General features: G+C 59.4%; 1 protein-coding gene across 1 annotated transcript in view; it reads right to left on the reverse strand.

Moving 5' to 3' along the window:
- Positions 1-16,964, reverse strand: part of Sorcs2 (sortilin related VPS10 domain containing receptor 2) — a 343,989-nt gene that overhangs the window by 200,761 nt on the left and 126,264 nt on the right. The window contains 1 exon segment of the mRNA XM_048784122.1: positions 8,610-8,677. Coding sequence (XP_048640079.1) covers positions 8,610-8,677 — 68 coding nt within the window.

Below are 16,964 nucleotides of genomic sequence, written 5' to 3' on the forward strand. Positions count from 1 at the left end.
TCAATAACAGCCTCAGAGACAAACCTCCACACACTCAAGCACACATTGGAATCCCAATGCCCTGAAATCCAATATGCAGGAGAGAGAGCCCACCCTCAGGAATTCATCCTAGGAAAATAATCAGAGCCAAGGCAGTAACGCACACACAAAGACACTCGCCAGGAATTCCTTCTACATCTTCACATTAGTGAAAACTGAAAATGACTCAGATGTCTGAAAACGAGGACTTGGTTAAATAAATAATACCTCCTTCAGACGGAGGCATATCATGCAGCCATTAAAAATAGCAGTTGTGAAAATATGTCGGCACATGAGAAAATGTTTAATACATAATTCTGTTGGGATTCAAAATTGATAAAACATGTATAAATTTGCATCTTAAAAAGACTAATGAGAATGTTCATCTCAGATATTAATAGTTTTAATCTCATGAGTTGGGGTTAACACAGGCCTTGCTTTTATGCCTCATCTCTTTTATAGCTTCCAAAATTCCTAGGGTGACCACAAATCTAAGTATTTAAAAGGAAAATATTTTCTGAGGGAGAATTTTCTAGAGAGGAATTTGCCAACCCCCACATCAAGAACCTCTTCACAGGGGCTTGTGGTGTACTCAGGGACCGCTTAGGAGGAACGGGAAGCCTCGCACCCAGACCCACGGTGGCACTTTGAGGATGGCCTTCAGCTCAGCCAGCCCCACACCCCTGTCAGTGCAGAGCTCTGTCACGCTCAGGGACAGGAAGAACACATCTAAAGAAGCAGCGATGCCTCCGATGGAGGGGACATGCAGGAGGTTGTCACCAAGGCCCTGGGGGTCCCGGAGGAGAGGTCTAACCCTCAGGAATGGATATGGGGAACCTGGAAGGTGAACAGAGGCTGAGGGAGGTCCCTGGCCCAGCAGGGACAGGTGACCGGTAATGTGACAACTCCAGAGGAGAATCAGCCTCCGTCCACAGCCACCCTCCCACCGCCCGTCGCCCACTTCTCAGAATCATCCTAGATGAGCACGTGGGCCAGGGAGCCGGCCAGGGGCCCAGCATGTGTGGGCCAGCCCGCGATCTGGGCTGTCCTCCAGGCAGGGAGAGAAGCCAGATTCCCAGCAAACTGTCCCAACGCTCCGTCTTAAAGGATCCTTCTTCCGGGGGCAGGTTCCGCAGCAGAGGTCAAATGCAGTCCTAACCAGAGCAGGGAAGGGCAGCCTGCCCCCCGCCCTCCGAGGCCAACTGCGGCACTTCTAGAGTGCAGTCTAGGATTAGAGAAGATTTTTGGCACCTGCTGCATAGATTTGACAGGGCTTAGCAGGATGAGTGCTAGGGAGGCTGGGGATCAGCTGGCTAGGAGCAGACCCAAAAGACCACCTTGGATGCAGCAGCCAGGGAGGCCCTGGCTAGGGAGAGCTGCTCAGGAAGCTTCCCTGACCGCCCTTCTCAACTCTGGCAGAGAGGGGACAGACACGTGTCCCCGGTTCTCTCAGCCTCATGATGGTGTGGGTGACAAGACATTATTAAGGGCTGTTTCCTCATCTGTCCTCACCACTCAACTCCTGAGTCTTGGATGTCAGAGCCTGAATGGATAGATTGATGGATGATGGACAGGTGATGGGGGGTGGTTGGATGGGTGGATGGATGGATGGATGATGGACAGGTGATGGACAGATGGATGGATGATGGACAGGTGATGGGTGGGTGGATGGATGGTGGATGGATGATGGACAGGTGATGGGTGGGTGGATGGATGGTGGATGGATGATGGACAGGTGATGGGTGGGTGGATGGATGGTGGATGGATGATGGACAGGTGATGGGTGGGTGGATGGATGGTGGATGGATGATGGACAGGTGATGGGTGGGTGAATGGATGGGTAGATGGATGGATGGATGGATGGAATGTGGACAGATGATGGACAGATGGATGGATGATGGACAGGTGATGGGTGGGTGGATGGATGGTGGATGGACAGATGGATGGATGGACAGATGATGGATGGTGGGTGGGAGGGAAGGAGAGGAGCCACACCAGAGGGCCACCTGCTCCAGGCCCCCAGCACACAGGGCCCTTTTTGTGGATGGAGCTCGGCCTGGCCCAGGGAGAATCGGATACAGAAGGAAGGGAGGACGGAGGAGGAAGGAAAGCTCCTGATGGCTGATCAGAGGGACGGGAGGAGACGGTGGGAAGAACCAAGGAGAGGCCGGTGGCGGAGAGGCCCCAGGGTCAAAGCCAGGACCTGAGGAAGGCAGGTACTGAAGTTGAGGCAGAGAAAGGCCATGAGGGACCGGGACACGGGGCTGTCCTCAAGCTGCCGTGACCTCTCAGTCACCTGTTCCGGGGCGCTTCACACCAGACCTCATTACCAAGCTCATCACACTGTTGATCTGCACCGAATTATTTATTGACAAATGCGAACCTGCAAGCTTCTGAGGCGGGGCCCCTCTGATCTCTATCTGCTCTGAGTCTTGTTGAGATCAGACTCAGTCTCCATGGTGACGAGAGGGCGGACACCTAGAAACACGGCCAGGAGCGCAGAGCAGCCGCCGCAGAGGAGCCCGCAGCGGGTCCCTGGCAGAGGAGCCCGCAGCGGGTCCCTGGCGCCTGCTAAGCGCCCAGTGTTTGGGGAGCTTGTCTGAAGCCACCCCCTGGCACGTGCAGTCCGCGTCCAGGTCTGCACAGTTAGCATTTTGACAGGAGGCCCCGGTTGTCACCAAGACCAGGGGAAACAGAGTCGTGATCAAACCAAGGTCTGTCCACGTGGAGACCTGGACCAGCGACTGGGCGCCCATCCCCTGCCTTACAGTGTGCGGCGGCTGCTCTCGAAGCCCCTCTGCGGGCCACCAGGGCAAGGCCGGTGTTCCTGTCACCTTCCCATCAGAGGCCGTGGCTTTGGACGCTCACCTGCATCTACCCACAAGCCCCATCAGCTCACCAAGCCTGGAGCCTGACACCAGCACCACCAGGAAATGAGCGGACCCCTGGGGCAGCCTGTGGGCAGGCAGAGTGCCCTGCTCGCGGCTCTGCGTAGCTCACTCGGCGCAGTGTGGCTCCAGGGAACGCAGGCTGAGCCCAGGTCTGCTGGCGGGGGGGGGGGACACCACAGAAAGACAGAAGCAAATCTGACCTCAGAGTAACACAGCCAACAGGAGCCACCTGAAAACCTCAGGTGCCAGCCCTCCTGGAACACAGGTGCTCAGAAACAGTTCCCAAAGTGTGCCCTGGAACCCAATCCCAGGACAGGCCGTAGAACACAAATAAAGTAATACTTAAGTATTAAAATGGACAAGTAACATAAAATAAAAATTAAGCCAAACACAAACCAAACAAAATGAAAAATTTTAAAACGAAATAAGATTTAATAAAATACAATAAAATTAGAGATCATGGAAGGAGGTGAGATGGGGAGTGCCACATGCCCTTTCTGGGAGGTGCTGTGGCTGAAGGGTGACAGACTGCGACAAGTCCCACTGCAGAGAGGTCTGGGGACCTTTCTCCAAACTAGGGACACCTATCAAATCTGGCCACAAAGCGTCTTTCCTGGAGCAGTGCAGATGGCACCCGTGTCCCACCTGTGTCCCTGCCTCATTCAGAAGCAGCCCCTCCCCTCCCCCACCTTGCAGATGCAGGCTCCAGGGGACCTGCTGTGGCCACTGGAATTCCAGCAGGCGCAGCAGCCCCAGCAAGAGCCCTCCTGGTTGGGCTCAGCTCTTGAACTGTGTCACATATGAAGAGAATGTGTCCTGGTGGCCTTGTCCTGCTCCAGTAACACGGGTCCCAGAACAAACTCACGGAGCAACCCAAGCCTGCTGGCAAGAGGAGAGGAAGCTGAGCGACCTCCCTGTCGGGCATCCTCTGGAGACATGGCACCGGGGCCCGCTGCAGCCCTGAGTGGAACAGCAAGATCCCCAGGGAGTGAGAGTGCCCAAGGCTCCTCCAGGGGGCGCCCACAGCGTCCGCCCCCATGTGCTTCAGGGGCAATCACCAAAACCAAGTCAGGGCTGTGAATCAAACTCCAAAAGCAGGAGGTTAAGACAAGCTGAACAGGAAGGATGGGTGCAGACAGGCGTGTTCATGCGGCGGCTCAGTCCACACAGATTGAGGTTCACGCATCAGTTTGTACTTTAATTTTGTTTCGTGAGAGGCAAAACCCAAGGGGGAATGATGGGCACCCATTTTAAGGCAGAGATGATTTCTAGGAGGGAGTGGGGACTGAGGACAGTGTTGGACTTTACCTGAATCTATTCTTGTGTTTCCTTCTAGGGACAGGAGAGATCCCACACAGGTGGGCGGGATCCGAGGAGCTGACACAGTGAGAACAAGGAGCCACACTAGAGGCCACCGGCTCCAGGCCCCCAGCCCACAGGGGCCTCTGTGAGGATGGAGCTCGGCCTAGCCCAGGTTCAGCCAGAGGCTGCGAGCAGGGCCCAGGCTCCAGGGTGACCCCAGAACCACCAGGCCTGCTTCTCTGTGGCCCTGGAACATCGGGGTCTCCTGGAACTCATTAAGAATGCAGCTCTCAGGCCCCATCCAGACCCCGGAGTCAGGACCTGCATCACCAAGACCCCCTGTGAGAGCGGCCGCCCTCTCCTCAGACCAGGCTTTCAGCCAGGGACAAACGCAGGTCCCGAGGGGAGAAGGGTCCCCACTTCTCTATGCACACAGAGCCCCCTGGCAGATGTGCCAAGTGCCATCCGGTGGGGCAACGGAGAAGATGACATCTAAAACCGGTCGGGGACAATAGTGAAAAGGAGCCGGGGCGTGGAGGCCCGTGAGGGCCAGCCCAGGGCTGCTCTTCCGCTCGGTCTCAGGGGGACAGTTCATCCCTAGGACTAGTCCCACTTTAAAACCCAGAGTCCAGAGTCCCAGGAAGCCCTCCCGTCTGTGGGTCCCTCGTTTATCACGGCGACCCCCTGGCCTGGCAAGGGGGCCCTGAAGTGACACTCGCTGTGTCATGGAGTGCACACAATGTCACGGGGACTCTGAGCACTCGGGGTCTCCCCACTCCACAGCAGCCCCCGCTCCACCCGCTGCTCCCTTCCCCTGGGGCAGGGTTGCGGGAGGGCTGGGATGGGCAGGTGCGGGCGCCAGGAGCCAGCCAGGAAGAGCAAGCAGGAGGAGGGGGTGTGGTGAGAGGAGGGAGGACAGGGCAGCGGGCGGGGGCTGGGAGGGTCCCTGTGAGCCAGCTGCAGCTGCAGAGGTGGAAAGGGAGGGTGGCCGGGGGGTGGGCACCGAGATGGGGCCACTTAGGGAATTCTATCAGAAGGCATCACCAGGGCTTAGTGATAGACTATGTGGTGGACTGAATGGTAGCATCAGAAGAGATGTCCCCCTGAACCATGATTTTCATTGGAAAAGGGGTCTTGGCAGATGTGACTGAGGTAAGGTTCTCAAGATGATCTCATCCTGGACCACCCAGCTGGACCATCCCAGTTTCCTTAGAAGAAGCTCAGAGGAGAGATACACAGGGACAGCCACGTGAAGACCCAGGCAAGGATTGAGTGGTGGCCACAGGGTCCTCCAACCGCCACCAGGAGCTGGGTCCTGCCTCCCGCCTTCAGAGGAAGTGCTGCCCTGAGACACCTTAACTTGGACTCTGACCCCCAGGACAGACGGAGGACACATTTCTGCTGTTTTAGCCCCACCCCCAGCTATGGTCAATTGTTACACTGGCCACTGCTCCCAGACAGCTGGGAGGACAAAGTCAGGATGGACTCAAACGCAATCCTGGCTGGAGGGAGAAGAGCTTGGTCATTAGCCCCAGGAGGAGGGCGGCCAGGCGGCCTTGACCCTGGGGAGCCCATTCCTCCCCCCCAGCCTGGTTCCCAGGGCCTGGAGGTGGAGCAGAGAACCCCACCACAAGGAGACGGTGCAGATCACGGATCATCAGGGCGGGAGGGAGAGCCGACTGGCACGGGCCCATTAGATGCAGGACAATTAAAAATGTATTTGGCATAGATTTCAGAGAGCCATTTCTAGAATGTAAATACCATACCTGTCATTAAAAATGTATTTATTGGAATTACCCAGGAGGATTCTTGGGAGGCTGGGTGTGCATTCGGTAAGTAGGTCTTTAATAACCCCATTTAATATGTGCTCCCCAGACACAGCCCGCAAACCGCATCCTCCTGGGCCTCAGAGGCCGACAGAGGCAGGCAGCTCCCAGGCAAGGTCCAAGGGGCTCCCCACCGAGTCCCACCATGGACAGATGGCAGGATGGGAGCAGATGATTCCCAGGGGAGAAAATGAGGCCAGCACTCAGGCAGGGGAAGCAGCTCGCCCCACTAGGAGGCAAGGGGAGCAGATTGGAATAACCACAGCCCTGCCGTCCTAGGAAGCTGGAAGCCGCTGCTGCCCAGGAGTGGGGGCCTGCCTGGCGGCCACGTGCATCCCCTTAAAGAACCCACCGCTCTGCGCCCTGCCTCTGCCAGGTCCATCCCAGGGAACCGGAGGGAAAGGAGAACTATGTGCCTAAGGTTTTCATGACAGCCTTGACTCGGGGAAGACAAAGCTGGGGGACCCGCTCCGGGGCCAGCGTGCAGCTGAGAGGGTGACAGCCACGTGACAGCGTGGAAAACTGGAGATGGAAGCCAACACAGCCCTTCAGTGTGGGCCTACATCTGCGTGAGAGCATCAGCGTAACGAGAGGACATAAACAAAGAGAGTGATTGCAGCCACGACGCAGGCTTTCCTGAGACGACTCACGCTCCACATGCATGTTTAATAAAGGCGAGGAGCCGTCTGGGCCTCGAGACGGTGATGAGAGGAACAAGCAAAGTCAGACTCTGTTGATTTGCTCTGGGGAAAGGCTAAATGGAGACCGTGCCGCTCTGGAGACGTGGGCGGGCACCTCCTCCTGTCCCACAGCCCCTCCAGGGCCCCCCACCCCATCCTACAGGACGAGCACCTCCCACCCCCTTGGGGCAGCTCTGAGTGGGGCTTCAGAGTGGGGCTCCCCCACCTGCTCCTGAAGAACCCTGCCTGGGCCCGTCAGCAAGGAGTCCTGGGCCCCGGGCCCCAGGGCCAGCCAGGCTCAGTCCCCACACCCCACCAGGACCTGCAGCAAGATGGTCCGCACAGTGCAGCTGGCAGCAGGAAGGACCAGCCGTTCACCACCCCAACACCATTAGAGATACGCAGTGGGGGGGCCGAGGAACCCACACTCTGGAAATCTCTAGGGAGCTGTCCCAGGGGAGGGGTTACCAGGGCCTTTCAGGTCTTGACTGACAGGCAGTTGAGGGAACTGAGCCCTCTTGCTTGGAGGAGGAGACTGAACTGTGTCCATCCATCTCATCCACCATGGAGCCAGGGGATCCCCCCATCTGCACACCATCTGCCCAGCAGCAAGGCCACACCCTGCAGGGGTCTGCCAGCCCCGAGGAGCCATGGTTCCTCAGCCAACCCTCTGCGTAAACCCCAAAGGGAAGCCCAAGGGACTCCGCTGGGACTCAATGCCTGAGTGGTTTCTGCTCTCATCCGGAAACAATGGACGGCCAGCGAGGAGGCTGCTAGAGCTAGCTCCCCGCCAGGCGGGGCCGCGCGGAGGCGTCAGGAAACACGTCCTCCTGGAGGAATGCGGCCCCGTGCCTGACCCCGTTTTCTGGCAGTAGTGATGGAATTGGAAGAACAGGCCCAGGAGCCAGGGACGAGTACGCAGCTGGGAGCCGGCTGGGAAACGCACTGGGGGGCCAGGGGAGCGGCTGCCTGAGCCCACGGTGGCCAGGCCAGCTGGCTCAAGGAGACACAGCCAAGGTCCCAAGTCCAGGCGCCACAGCAATGACTTCCCAAAGCGACACAGAAATCCCACCCTGAGGACCCGCGGAGTGGGGCCCCAAGTCCTCTTGCCAAAAGCAAACCAAAGGCAGAATGATTCAGCCCCTTGCTGCCTCTCACAGACCCCAGTCCTGACCAGCAGGGGCGGGCCAAGGAGAAAGATGAACCAACAACAAGGAATTAATTATCACTTGGGAGGGCTCCACGCCCAAGAACGGCTGGTGGAGGACCGGTGAGTCCTCTTGGGGAAAAGTCTGCACCCACCACCCAGGAGGGCTGGCACCCTGCAAGGGACATAAACAGGGCGGATGGGGGCAAGCTGAACTGTCTCCCCAAAGCTCTTCCTCACTCCCCTCTCTGCAGACACCAAAGGGTGGCCAGTGTCCTCCAGCCACATTCACATGTCACACATAAAGAGATGTCCCGCTTTGCGGGTGGGTCATTTATCTACCAAGCTAAGCCCAGAAGAAAGGGAAGGACAGGCTCGCTGTGGAGCCTGCAGGAGCCATGGGATGTCCAGCGGCACAGGGAAAATGCGCACTGACCTGAATTCACAACACACCCTGCTCCTGGGGAGGAAACAAAAGGGGAGGATAACAGAGAGGAGAGGGGAGGGGAGGGGAGGGGAGGGGAGGGGAGAGGAGGAGAGGAGTAGCTCTGACCTGCACCCAGCCGCGCGCACCCTCCGGCTAAACTGCCAATCCATTTCAGCCTCTCCTGAGTGCACTGTCCAGGCAGAGAGCCCCAGGCCTCCACGGCAGGAAGGCACTAAAGCCTCAGTCCTCAGTCGAGACCCCAGAGTCGCCACACAGGTACAGCGCAGGACAGAAAGGCCCACCATCAGGCTGACTTACCGCCACAGAGAACTTTCCAGAACCTTCCCCATGTCTGCATGGTAGTACTTCGTCAGGATCAAGATCACCTGTGGAGTTAACAGGAAAAGGTGGACATGAGCTGGTGGCAGTTCTCAAAGAGGGATTCAGGGACCTCCCCCTGGGCTCTGGGGTCTCAAATACAGCTGCTCTAGAGCCCTCGCGCCAGAGCATGCAGATGCGGGCTTGTTCCCATGACTTCTGCTGCTCAGAACTACTCTGGGGACACTCCGATCCTGTGAGATCTTTTTACCTGTCACCACTTGGCAGGAATCATCCAAACCCAGCCTTGCACGATCTCAAACTGCGACCAAAGGAACAGCCGCGGTGGCGGTCCCCTGGGCGCACTGGGCACACTTGGCAAGGCTTCTGAAGACAGGGCCTCTCCACCAGCGCCACGGAGAATCCCCAAGCCAGCGGGAGCAGCTGCGAGCCCGCCGCCCCAGACAGGAGCAGGCCCCTGCGGGCCGTGCTGTCATTACTTTTTCCAGAGTGGTGGCTGCTGTCAGAGCTGATGACAGTGGGGGGACGGTGGGCAAGATGGCTGAGACAGCCAGAGGGGGTCCATAAATCATCGACCGCACACGTGCACACACACACACACACACACACTTTATTTTGTTGTTAAACTATTCAACACACTCTTGGGGCCCTCGTAACAAAGCTAATGCAGCCATTTAGAAAATGAAAATAAATGTGTTTAAGAACATTCAAAATGCTCTTAAAAACGGGTGCAGGAAACAACAAAAAAGAGAGAGAGAGAGCAAATGGGGATCCGTCAGCCCCTGTGGGAAAGGAGATTGATCCCCAATTACTTCAGCGGCCACAGTGTTCTCAGTCCATCCCATTTCATCTCTCTGCCGCCAGTCCGCGTTAGTGGTTCCTAACACTCCCGTTGCCATGGGAACCCCGGGAGGCTCAACGGGACACCCCCAGGCCCCCGGCGTGCCTGCTAGCCTGGTTACTTTGGGGTCGCCAGGCCGGCCGTGGCCAGCACCCTGGCTGCTCCCCGAGGGCTGAGCTTTGGGGAGCTCGGCCTGCGGGGCGTTGCCGACGCGGCCAGGAGCCTGTGGACGGCTGTCTTTCTTTCCCTGGTGATTAGAGCAGGGAAGATAGGAGGAGGGATGTCAACCGAGACGGGACAGCGTGCGTCTGAGGCAGGATGATTAAAAGAAGAAGAAAGGGGGGCCTTGTCGACAGCCGCTGTCCCTGCCTGGCTCGGGAACAAAGCCCCTTCCTCTGCCAGCTCACAGCCTGCCCGAGTCAGAGCCGGAGCCTCTGAAGACGGAGGCGGCACTGAGTGACAGGGCCCGGACGGGCAGGAGACCAGCGTATTTTTAACCTATTGATTTATATTTGATATGGTCTCGCTGTCCCCAGAGGGCTTTTTGTGGAGCCGGAGCGTGACAGCTGGAAGGAACCTCAAAGTCTGTTTCATCCAGTCCCATCCAGGAGGAAATCATCGCTCCAACCTCATCCCCGTCACAGCCGGGCCCAGGGCTCTGGGCACGCCTCGCGGGTGGGAGCTGGCCCCGGACTGGCACTCAGGCCCCGCACGGGCTGCCTGGTTTTGGAGGCTGCCTGGTTTTGGAGGCTGCCTGGTTTGGAGGCTGCCTGGTTTGGAGGCTGCCTGGTTTTGGAGGCTGCCTGGTTTTGGAGGCTGCTTGGTTTGAAGGCTGCCTGGTTTTGGAGGCTGCCTGGTTTGGAGGCTGGGCTCGATTCCGGGAGCTCCTGCCTGCGTGGGCTGGCCTTGCTGGGGACTCCACTCCCGCCCACCCCCAGCCTCCACTCCAGCGGGCCCGGCCTTCACCGGGGCTCTTCCTCATCTGGGACCCTCTTCCCGACGACCACCCCTATTTCTTGGTTCACTGTAGCCACATGGCCTTGGGAAGTGGACAGCACCCCACATGGCCCCACTCCACTTCCCCCAGACAGGACGAGGGCGATGATGCCAGGCAGAGGCAGGGCCCCGGGAAGGCCCCAGCTCCCGCCTCCATGCCCAGGGCACCCTTCTGCCATCAAGAGGACACGCTGTCCATGCCCCACACTGGGAAACAGGACTGCCCTCTGGGGCTGCCTCGAGGGGGAGGGGGGTGTGGCACGCTGGGTCACCCCTGGTGTCGGCATGGTCCTGATGTGCCAGGGCCAGCACCCAGGTCTTCTCGCTCACCCCTTCCCACTGCCAGGGGGCCCCTGGATGGCTCTTGTCCTGTTTTACAGATGAAGAAACCAAACCAGACAGAGCTGCAATGATCTGTCAAAACCACACCCCGTGGCGCAGAGCTGGCCGCCCAAGCTGCTGGACCTCAGGCAGGCGCCTCTCGGCCAGGCCCGGACCCTGTTTGCAGGAGGCACTTCTAGTGGGGTCAAAGCCTCCACATGGTGACCCTTCTGGGCCTCCACTCCCTGCCTTGGACGCCAACTCTCCCAGGACCGCCTCCTGCCTCGGGTGGGCCCAGAGCTCTGGGCGTGTTGAGCTGGGGGCAGGGAATCAGGAATGTGAGAGGAGTGGCCCAGGTGCCGCCCTCGGGGGCTCCTCATGCCCAGACACCCAGGCTCAACTAAAAGACAGAAGGGAACGAGGCCTCTGCCGCCAAGGGGGGAGGACGGTGCATTCCTTACTGTCACCCTCACATTTCGACTAATTTCCAGTCCTCCTGGCCCCCGGGGGTGGCAATGCAAGGGTTTGTCCTCATGCAGGAAATCTGCCCATGGGTGCTGGGTGACTCCTCGTGCCAGCTCAGCATGCCATGGGCGTGAGTCCATGTGACATGGACACAAGAGACCCCATGGTGAAGGCTGCTATAGCATCACCACCGAGGAGCTCACTGGCAGGACTGTAGCCCCAGGGCCTCTGCATGTGAGCTGGACACTCCTCCCACACTGCTCTGCCTGCCTGCTGCTCTCTCTGAAAGCCACCTCCTCCTGGAAGCCTTCCCTGACCACCCAGGCTGGGCACTCCAGGAGGGAGGGCCTGCATGGTTCTCCAGCACCACTCTCTCCAAAGCCGGTCCAGGCACTGGTCAGCCATAGGGTGAGGGAGCCAGACGGGTCATTGCTGAGTGAAGTAACCAGCTGCAAACTGACTCAGAAAAGCCAAGACCGACCCTGGTGAGGCCTTTCCCTCCCTGTCCCACCTGTCCACTTGCCCAGGTGTGGAGTGTGATTCTAGAACTAGTGGGAAATCCCATCATCCCAGATGGGACCACCCACAGCAGGCAGCTGTGGAAGCTTTGCTTTTGTGGAGACAGAGCCTCACTGCCTTGCCCAGGCTGGCCTTGGACTCCTGGGCTCAAGGGATCCTCCTGCCTCAGACTCCCGAGGGGTGGGGACTACTGGCTTGCACCACCACACCCAGGGAAGCGGCTGCGTAACCGCCTCGCTGCACTGACACGTGAACTGAGGAACAGAGAGGGATGCTCCTGGGCTGGGATGGGAACAGGCAAAACTCATCCACCATCGAGCACAGGAAGGGAAAGGGAGGCCAAGAAAGAAGGCAGGGTGGGAGAGGCTGCGGCAACGGGGCGGGGGTTCAACAGGCCAGCCGCGGTCTCAGCCAGCCAGGCACCGCGCCCTTGGGCAGAAAGGCACCAGCTTCCTGAGCCCACAGGCTCCTCCGTCCCCAGGACCATGACACGCCTCTGCACATGTGCTCAAAGAGGCTCAGAAAGGCATGGGCAAGGGTGTGGGCATGTGTAGAAAAACATGGCGCACCACAGCAGGGGACCCCACAGGAAACCCACGTGCACTGTCGGGATGCCTCCTGCACTAAGCTGCATGTCACATGCGCACACTGGGCACGCGCCTGCCTCCGTGGAGTCCTGACCCAGCCACCGCACCTGCCATCCTATTCCAAAAACACCAGATCCACAGAGAGGCCAGCGGCTCTTCCTGGGGACCAGCAGGAGAGGCCCTGAGGCTCCCGAAGCCCAGGCCTGTTCTGCTAGCCACTGCCCCTCACAGGACCTGGGCAAGCGCCCTGTTCCTCTAGCCGTGGTTCTCTCATGTACCCAGGGGCCAAGAAACTGTCTGCTCCACTGGCACCTCAGTGAAGAGGGCCACCCCTCAGAGAAGGCCACTCAAGGAATCCCTGCCACCCCAGCCAAGGGACAGTGATCAGGGACTGCGGGAGGCCACCCTGACTCAGCGGGTGGAAACAGATTGTCCCAGCACTCACGGCCAAGTGGGAGCGAGAGGTCTCCTTCGGGAAGTGTGAGCCCTGGAGCCACCGGCCCCGAGGGGGCTCCCTCCAGGACACAGGGAATTAGACTCGGACTGATTAAGCTCAATGAGGCCCACGGTTTGCCCCAGATGGGATGTGACAGCTCCTCTGCCACACAAACACCCCTGCCCCACGAGGCAGGGGGTGGCCTGGGAAGGGAGGGTCATGGGACACCCTCCCTCCCTCCCAGGTGAGTCAGCGCTGCCATTCCAACTGCAGGGCCCAGCCTGGTGGCCTCAGTCAGCAGGGCACCGTGTGGCTGCAGTTTGTCAACTGACCGTGGGGGGAGGGCGCAGCCTGCCCCAAGTCTTAAAGGCACCTTGTGGGGGCACCACGGTCCCCGGCGTCTCTGAACCTCAGTATCCCCTTCGGTTGAGCAGATCCTGTAGGACCTGGCCAGATCCAAGATGCCTCATCAGCAAGGCCACACCCCAGTAGAGCTGTTCTCGAAGTCACCCACAGCGTCACCCTTGGGACCACCCACCACTCTACCCTGATATGGATGAAGGCCTCTGAACAGTGCAGGGTGAGTGGGAGCCAGGCAGACCACCAAGCAGCCTCTTCCGAGACCTCCACAAATGACCCCCACAGCCTCCCCCTCCACCGGGGCCCACTCCTGCACTGCCCCACACAGGTGGCCTGGGGACACTCATGTCTAAACCTAACACCCAGCAGCACTGTTGGCGATCGCTGGAGCCTGAAGGTGGCCACCCGGCACCACAGGGGAGCACACCCAGCGGGAGGCAGGGCCAGCGCCGAGGACCCTCCCCGTGCTGCGCAGGACGGGCCAGGCCGCTGGGGAGCAACTGAACGGCGAGCTGCAGCCCTGTCTAGAAGACGGGGTCCGGGTGGGCGCGGGACCTCCCCTCACCCTGCTTGGAGGCGTGTAGAAGACCCAGGCAGGGACTGGAACCATTCCCACGTGGCACCGTGGGGAGGGGTGACACTAGGGACAGTTGATATCTGTAACATTTTGAAGCACAGGCTGCATTGCCTATTCCAAAGAGATTTTAAAAATAAAACAGAAGGTCCGCCTCCTTCAGAGTCCCCTCCTCCTCGCAGGAGCAGGTCTGAACACAGGTAGCTTTTCTTGACTGACCCAAACCACCAAAGGACCACCTTTCTGTTGGTTGACTGTCCACCAAGAGGAGCCGCAGGGCATTTGTCCCATAGGTCCTGGGGCGCTCTCTGTCCCCTGGAGTCACGAAACTCTTCTGCTTGGGGGGGGTACAGAGCCACGCAGAGCAGACCCCACACACCACCTGCTTGCTCTCCACCTCTGCTCTGGGTGTGTGAGTGTGCAGGGGCGAGCACCTGTGTGCGCTTCAGGCACCTGAGCCACTCCCGGGTTGGCCCTCCCGTGGGCAGGCTGACCCCCATCCTCCCTTGGCTGTGTTCTTTCCCCACTGGCCTCGGGACAAGAGAAAGATGCTTTCCTTCCTTGGGGGAGGGGGGTTTTGACAGGGGAAGACTACAACCAAATGAAAGCATTCAGCAGGTGCTCAATAAATGTGTTTCCTTTCCCCCCCATCCCAGGCCATGTGAGAACTCTGATCCGAACACAGTAGGGTCTCCTGGGCTGGCTGTGAGGCTGTAGCCCAGCTCCCTTCCTGCAGAGGCCTCCCCTCGGCCACTCAAGGGCAGCTGAGCTAGGTCAGACCATGTCCGCCTGAGGCCAAGCCCACGGCCCTTTCTAGAACAGCAATCTGGGGCAGTCCCCCAGCCCTGGAAGCCAGAGGGCCTTCCCACTGCCCCACAGTGCTGGTCCCCTACCTCAACCCTGGTGGCAGCAGCACATACCCACCCTCCAGGAAGGCAGCCAGGCCTGGGGCCTCCATGCCACAGAGATTCCACCTCTACAGAGAAATCAATGCCATTTAGGAGAAATTGATTCTGCCTTCATCTGCCAAGGAGAGGGATCTTGCTTCTCTCCACTAAAGACCACTGAGGACGGGGCCGGGGAATCCACTGAGGCTCAGAAGGCCAGGGGAGATGCCTGCTCACTGAGGGAGGAGGCCTTGGCCAGCTCCCCTTCCTGCCCCAGACCCCCAGGGCAGCTCCATCTTGCCTCCTCTGTCCCCCTGCGCAGGGCCTGCCTGGGCTCTCCCAAGGTCCCAGGGGCCTCTGCTAGCTTCCCACCCCCAAGTGGTCCAAGAGTGTCCTTGTCAAAGCCATCGTGAGCAGGGCTGTTCCCTCCAGGAGTCCTCTGCAGCTGCTGAGCCGGACACCTGGGCCCCTCCTTGGCAGCCCTCCTCCCTCTGCAGCATCAGGCCCCGCCTCGAGGCCCCTCGGCTCGGGGGTCTTGCTGGAACCCTGGCTCTGTGGGGGACCAGCTGGGTGTTCCTGTCCTCAGAGCTATGGGAAGATTCATGAGTTTGGGGTAAGTGTGCAAAGGATGAGGGTTGGGATCAGGCTACCGCGTAGGGCTGCTAAGCGCCTGGGCTGGGCTGGGTGCTTCTGCTTGCTCTGCGCTTTCTCTAGCAAACACTAGTCTGGGTACGACTTGTTTAGTGACAGGTGGGATGGCTGTCTAATCATCAGTTCCGAGACTTGTGTGTATAGTGAGACAATCCGTGTGTCATTTATCTCACAGGTTAATCCATACCTCTCAGCCACCTCCTGCCATGCATGCACGGCCACCTGCGGCCCGTCCTCCTTCCCTGGTAGCGCAGAGCCCTTGGGTGGTGAACTGAGATGCTGCCTGCTCCAGGAAGCCACCTGGCTGCCTCCAGCCCAGGCAGCTGGCGTCTGGTCACATCGTGCTACGAAGGCCCTGTTTCAGAGCTGCTGCCAAGCAACAGGGCGAGCCTGGGACAGTGCTGGCCACACAGGGTGGGGTGTCTGCAGGGGCCTCGGGCACCATCCTTCTCCCTCCTGGAGGACACACAGAAGGGTGTGGACCAACCAGCACAGAGAGGGCAGGCCAGTGCAGAGTGCCAGCTACAGCCCTGCCAGTGGCTTGAGGTCTGTCCCCTGGCACACCAGGCTCCTGGCCCCAGTGCTGGACGGCAGGTACACACTGCCTGGGGAGCCATGGAGACCCCATCCCTGGACGTTCTGCATGGCCTTCATGCGTCCTGCCTGAAAGCTGTGTAGGGCTGGGACTGCGCTCCACAGGCAGATGCCGCCTGCCCCTGGCCACTGCGTTCCCCCTGGGAGATTGAGGTGCTGCGAGGCCTCTGTCACTTTGCACATGGACAGCCTAGGGTTCACCTGCAGGAAGAGTGCACCACACGTCACCTCTCCTCTGAGAGCCCCTGTCCAACCAAAAGCTCCACCAGCCAGGACTGACCCAGAAGGCCTCAGAGTACCACACCAGCAGGGCTGGCAGGAGCAGCCCCCAAGGAGCGCAGAAGGGCAAGCTCCAGGTGGCTCCAGCAAGCCGCAGAGGCATCTGGGCCTTCACCTGGCTGGCCTCCCATCCCTGCCTCCTCAGCACAGGAGTGAGCTGAAGGTGCAGACGCGGCCTCCTTGACAGACGGCTGGCCTGGCACCCGGGCCTCCCTAACATCATCCCCTGCTCTTTCCACCAGACCCGTCTGGTTCCTCTGTCCCTTCCCACAGGGACTCGCCATAAGCACCCCGTATGGGAAGACTTCTGGGACTCCCCCATCAGGGTTGGCGCCTTCTCTGAGTCCCACAGACCCTGAATGCAGTGGTTGTCCAAAAACATGCCAGCCCTGATCCCATGATGTGACATTTAGAACAAGGAACTTTGCAAAGTTCGGGATCTTGGGATGAGAGCAGCCTGGACTCGCCCCTGAATCCCACGCCGGCAGCGCCACCTCAGGAAGACGACGTGCCAGAAGCACCCCCGGAAGCCAGGAGCCACCTGAACAGGTCTCCCTCTGCACCCTGGAGGGACCACACCCTCCATTGATTTCAGTTGTTTAAGCCTCTTGGTGAGTTGGACTTTGTCATGGCAGCTCCAAAATCAGGCGCCAGCACTCACCCACTTCATAGATGAGGACCGAGGCTCAGCTGTCAGAGGTGACGAGCAGGGACCCGCAGGGCTGGGGTCCCACTGGGCCAGCCTGACTCTAACCGTGGGACACTCTCACTGTCCAGTTGCCCCTCAGAGAGCCGGCCCCAGGGGGAAGGGGGAAGGGGGACTG

The sequence above is a fragment of the Marmota marmota genome, unplaced genomic scaffold (genome assembly GCF_001458135.2).
Source record: "Marmota marmota marmota unplaced genomic scaffold, marMar, whole genome shotgun sequence".
Taxonomy (NCBI): domain Eukaryota; kingdom Metazoa; phylum Chordata; class Mammalia; order Rodentia; family Sciuridae; genus Marmota; species Marmota marmota.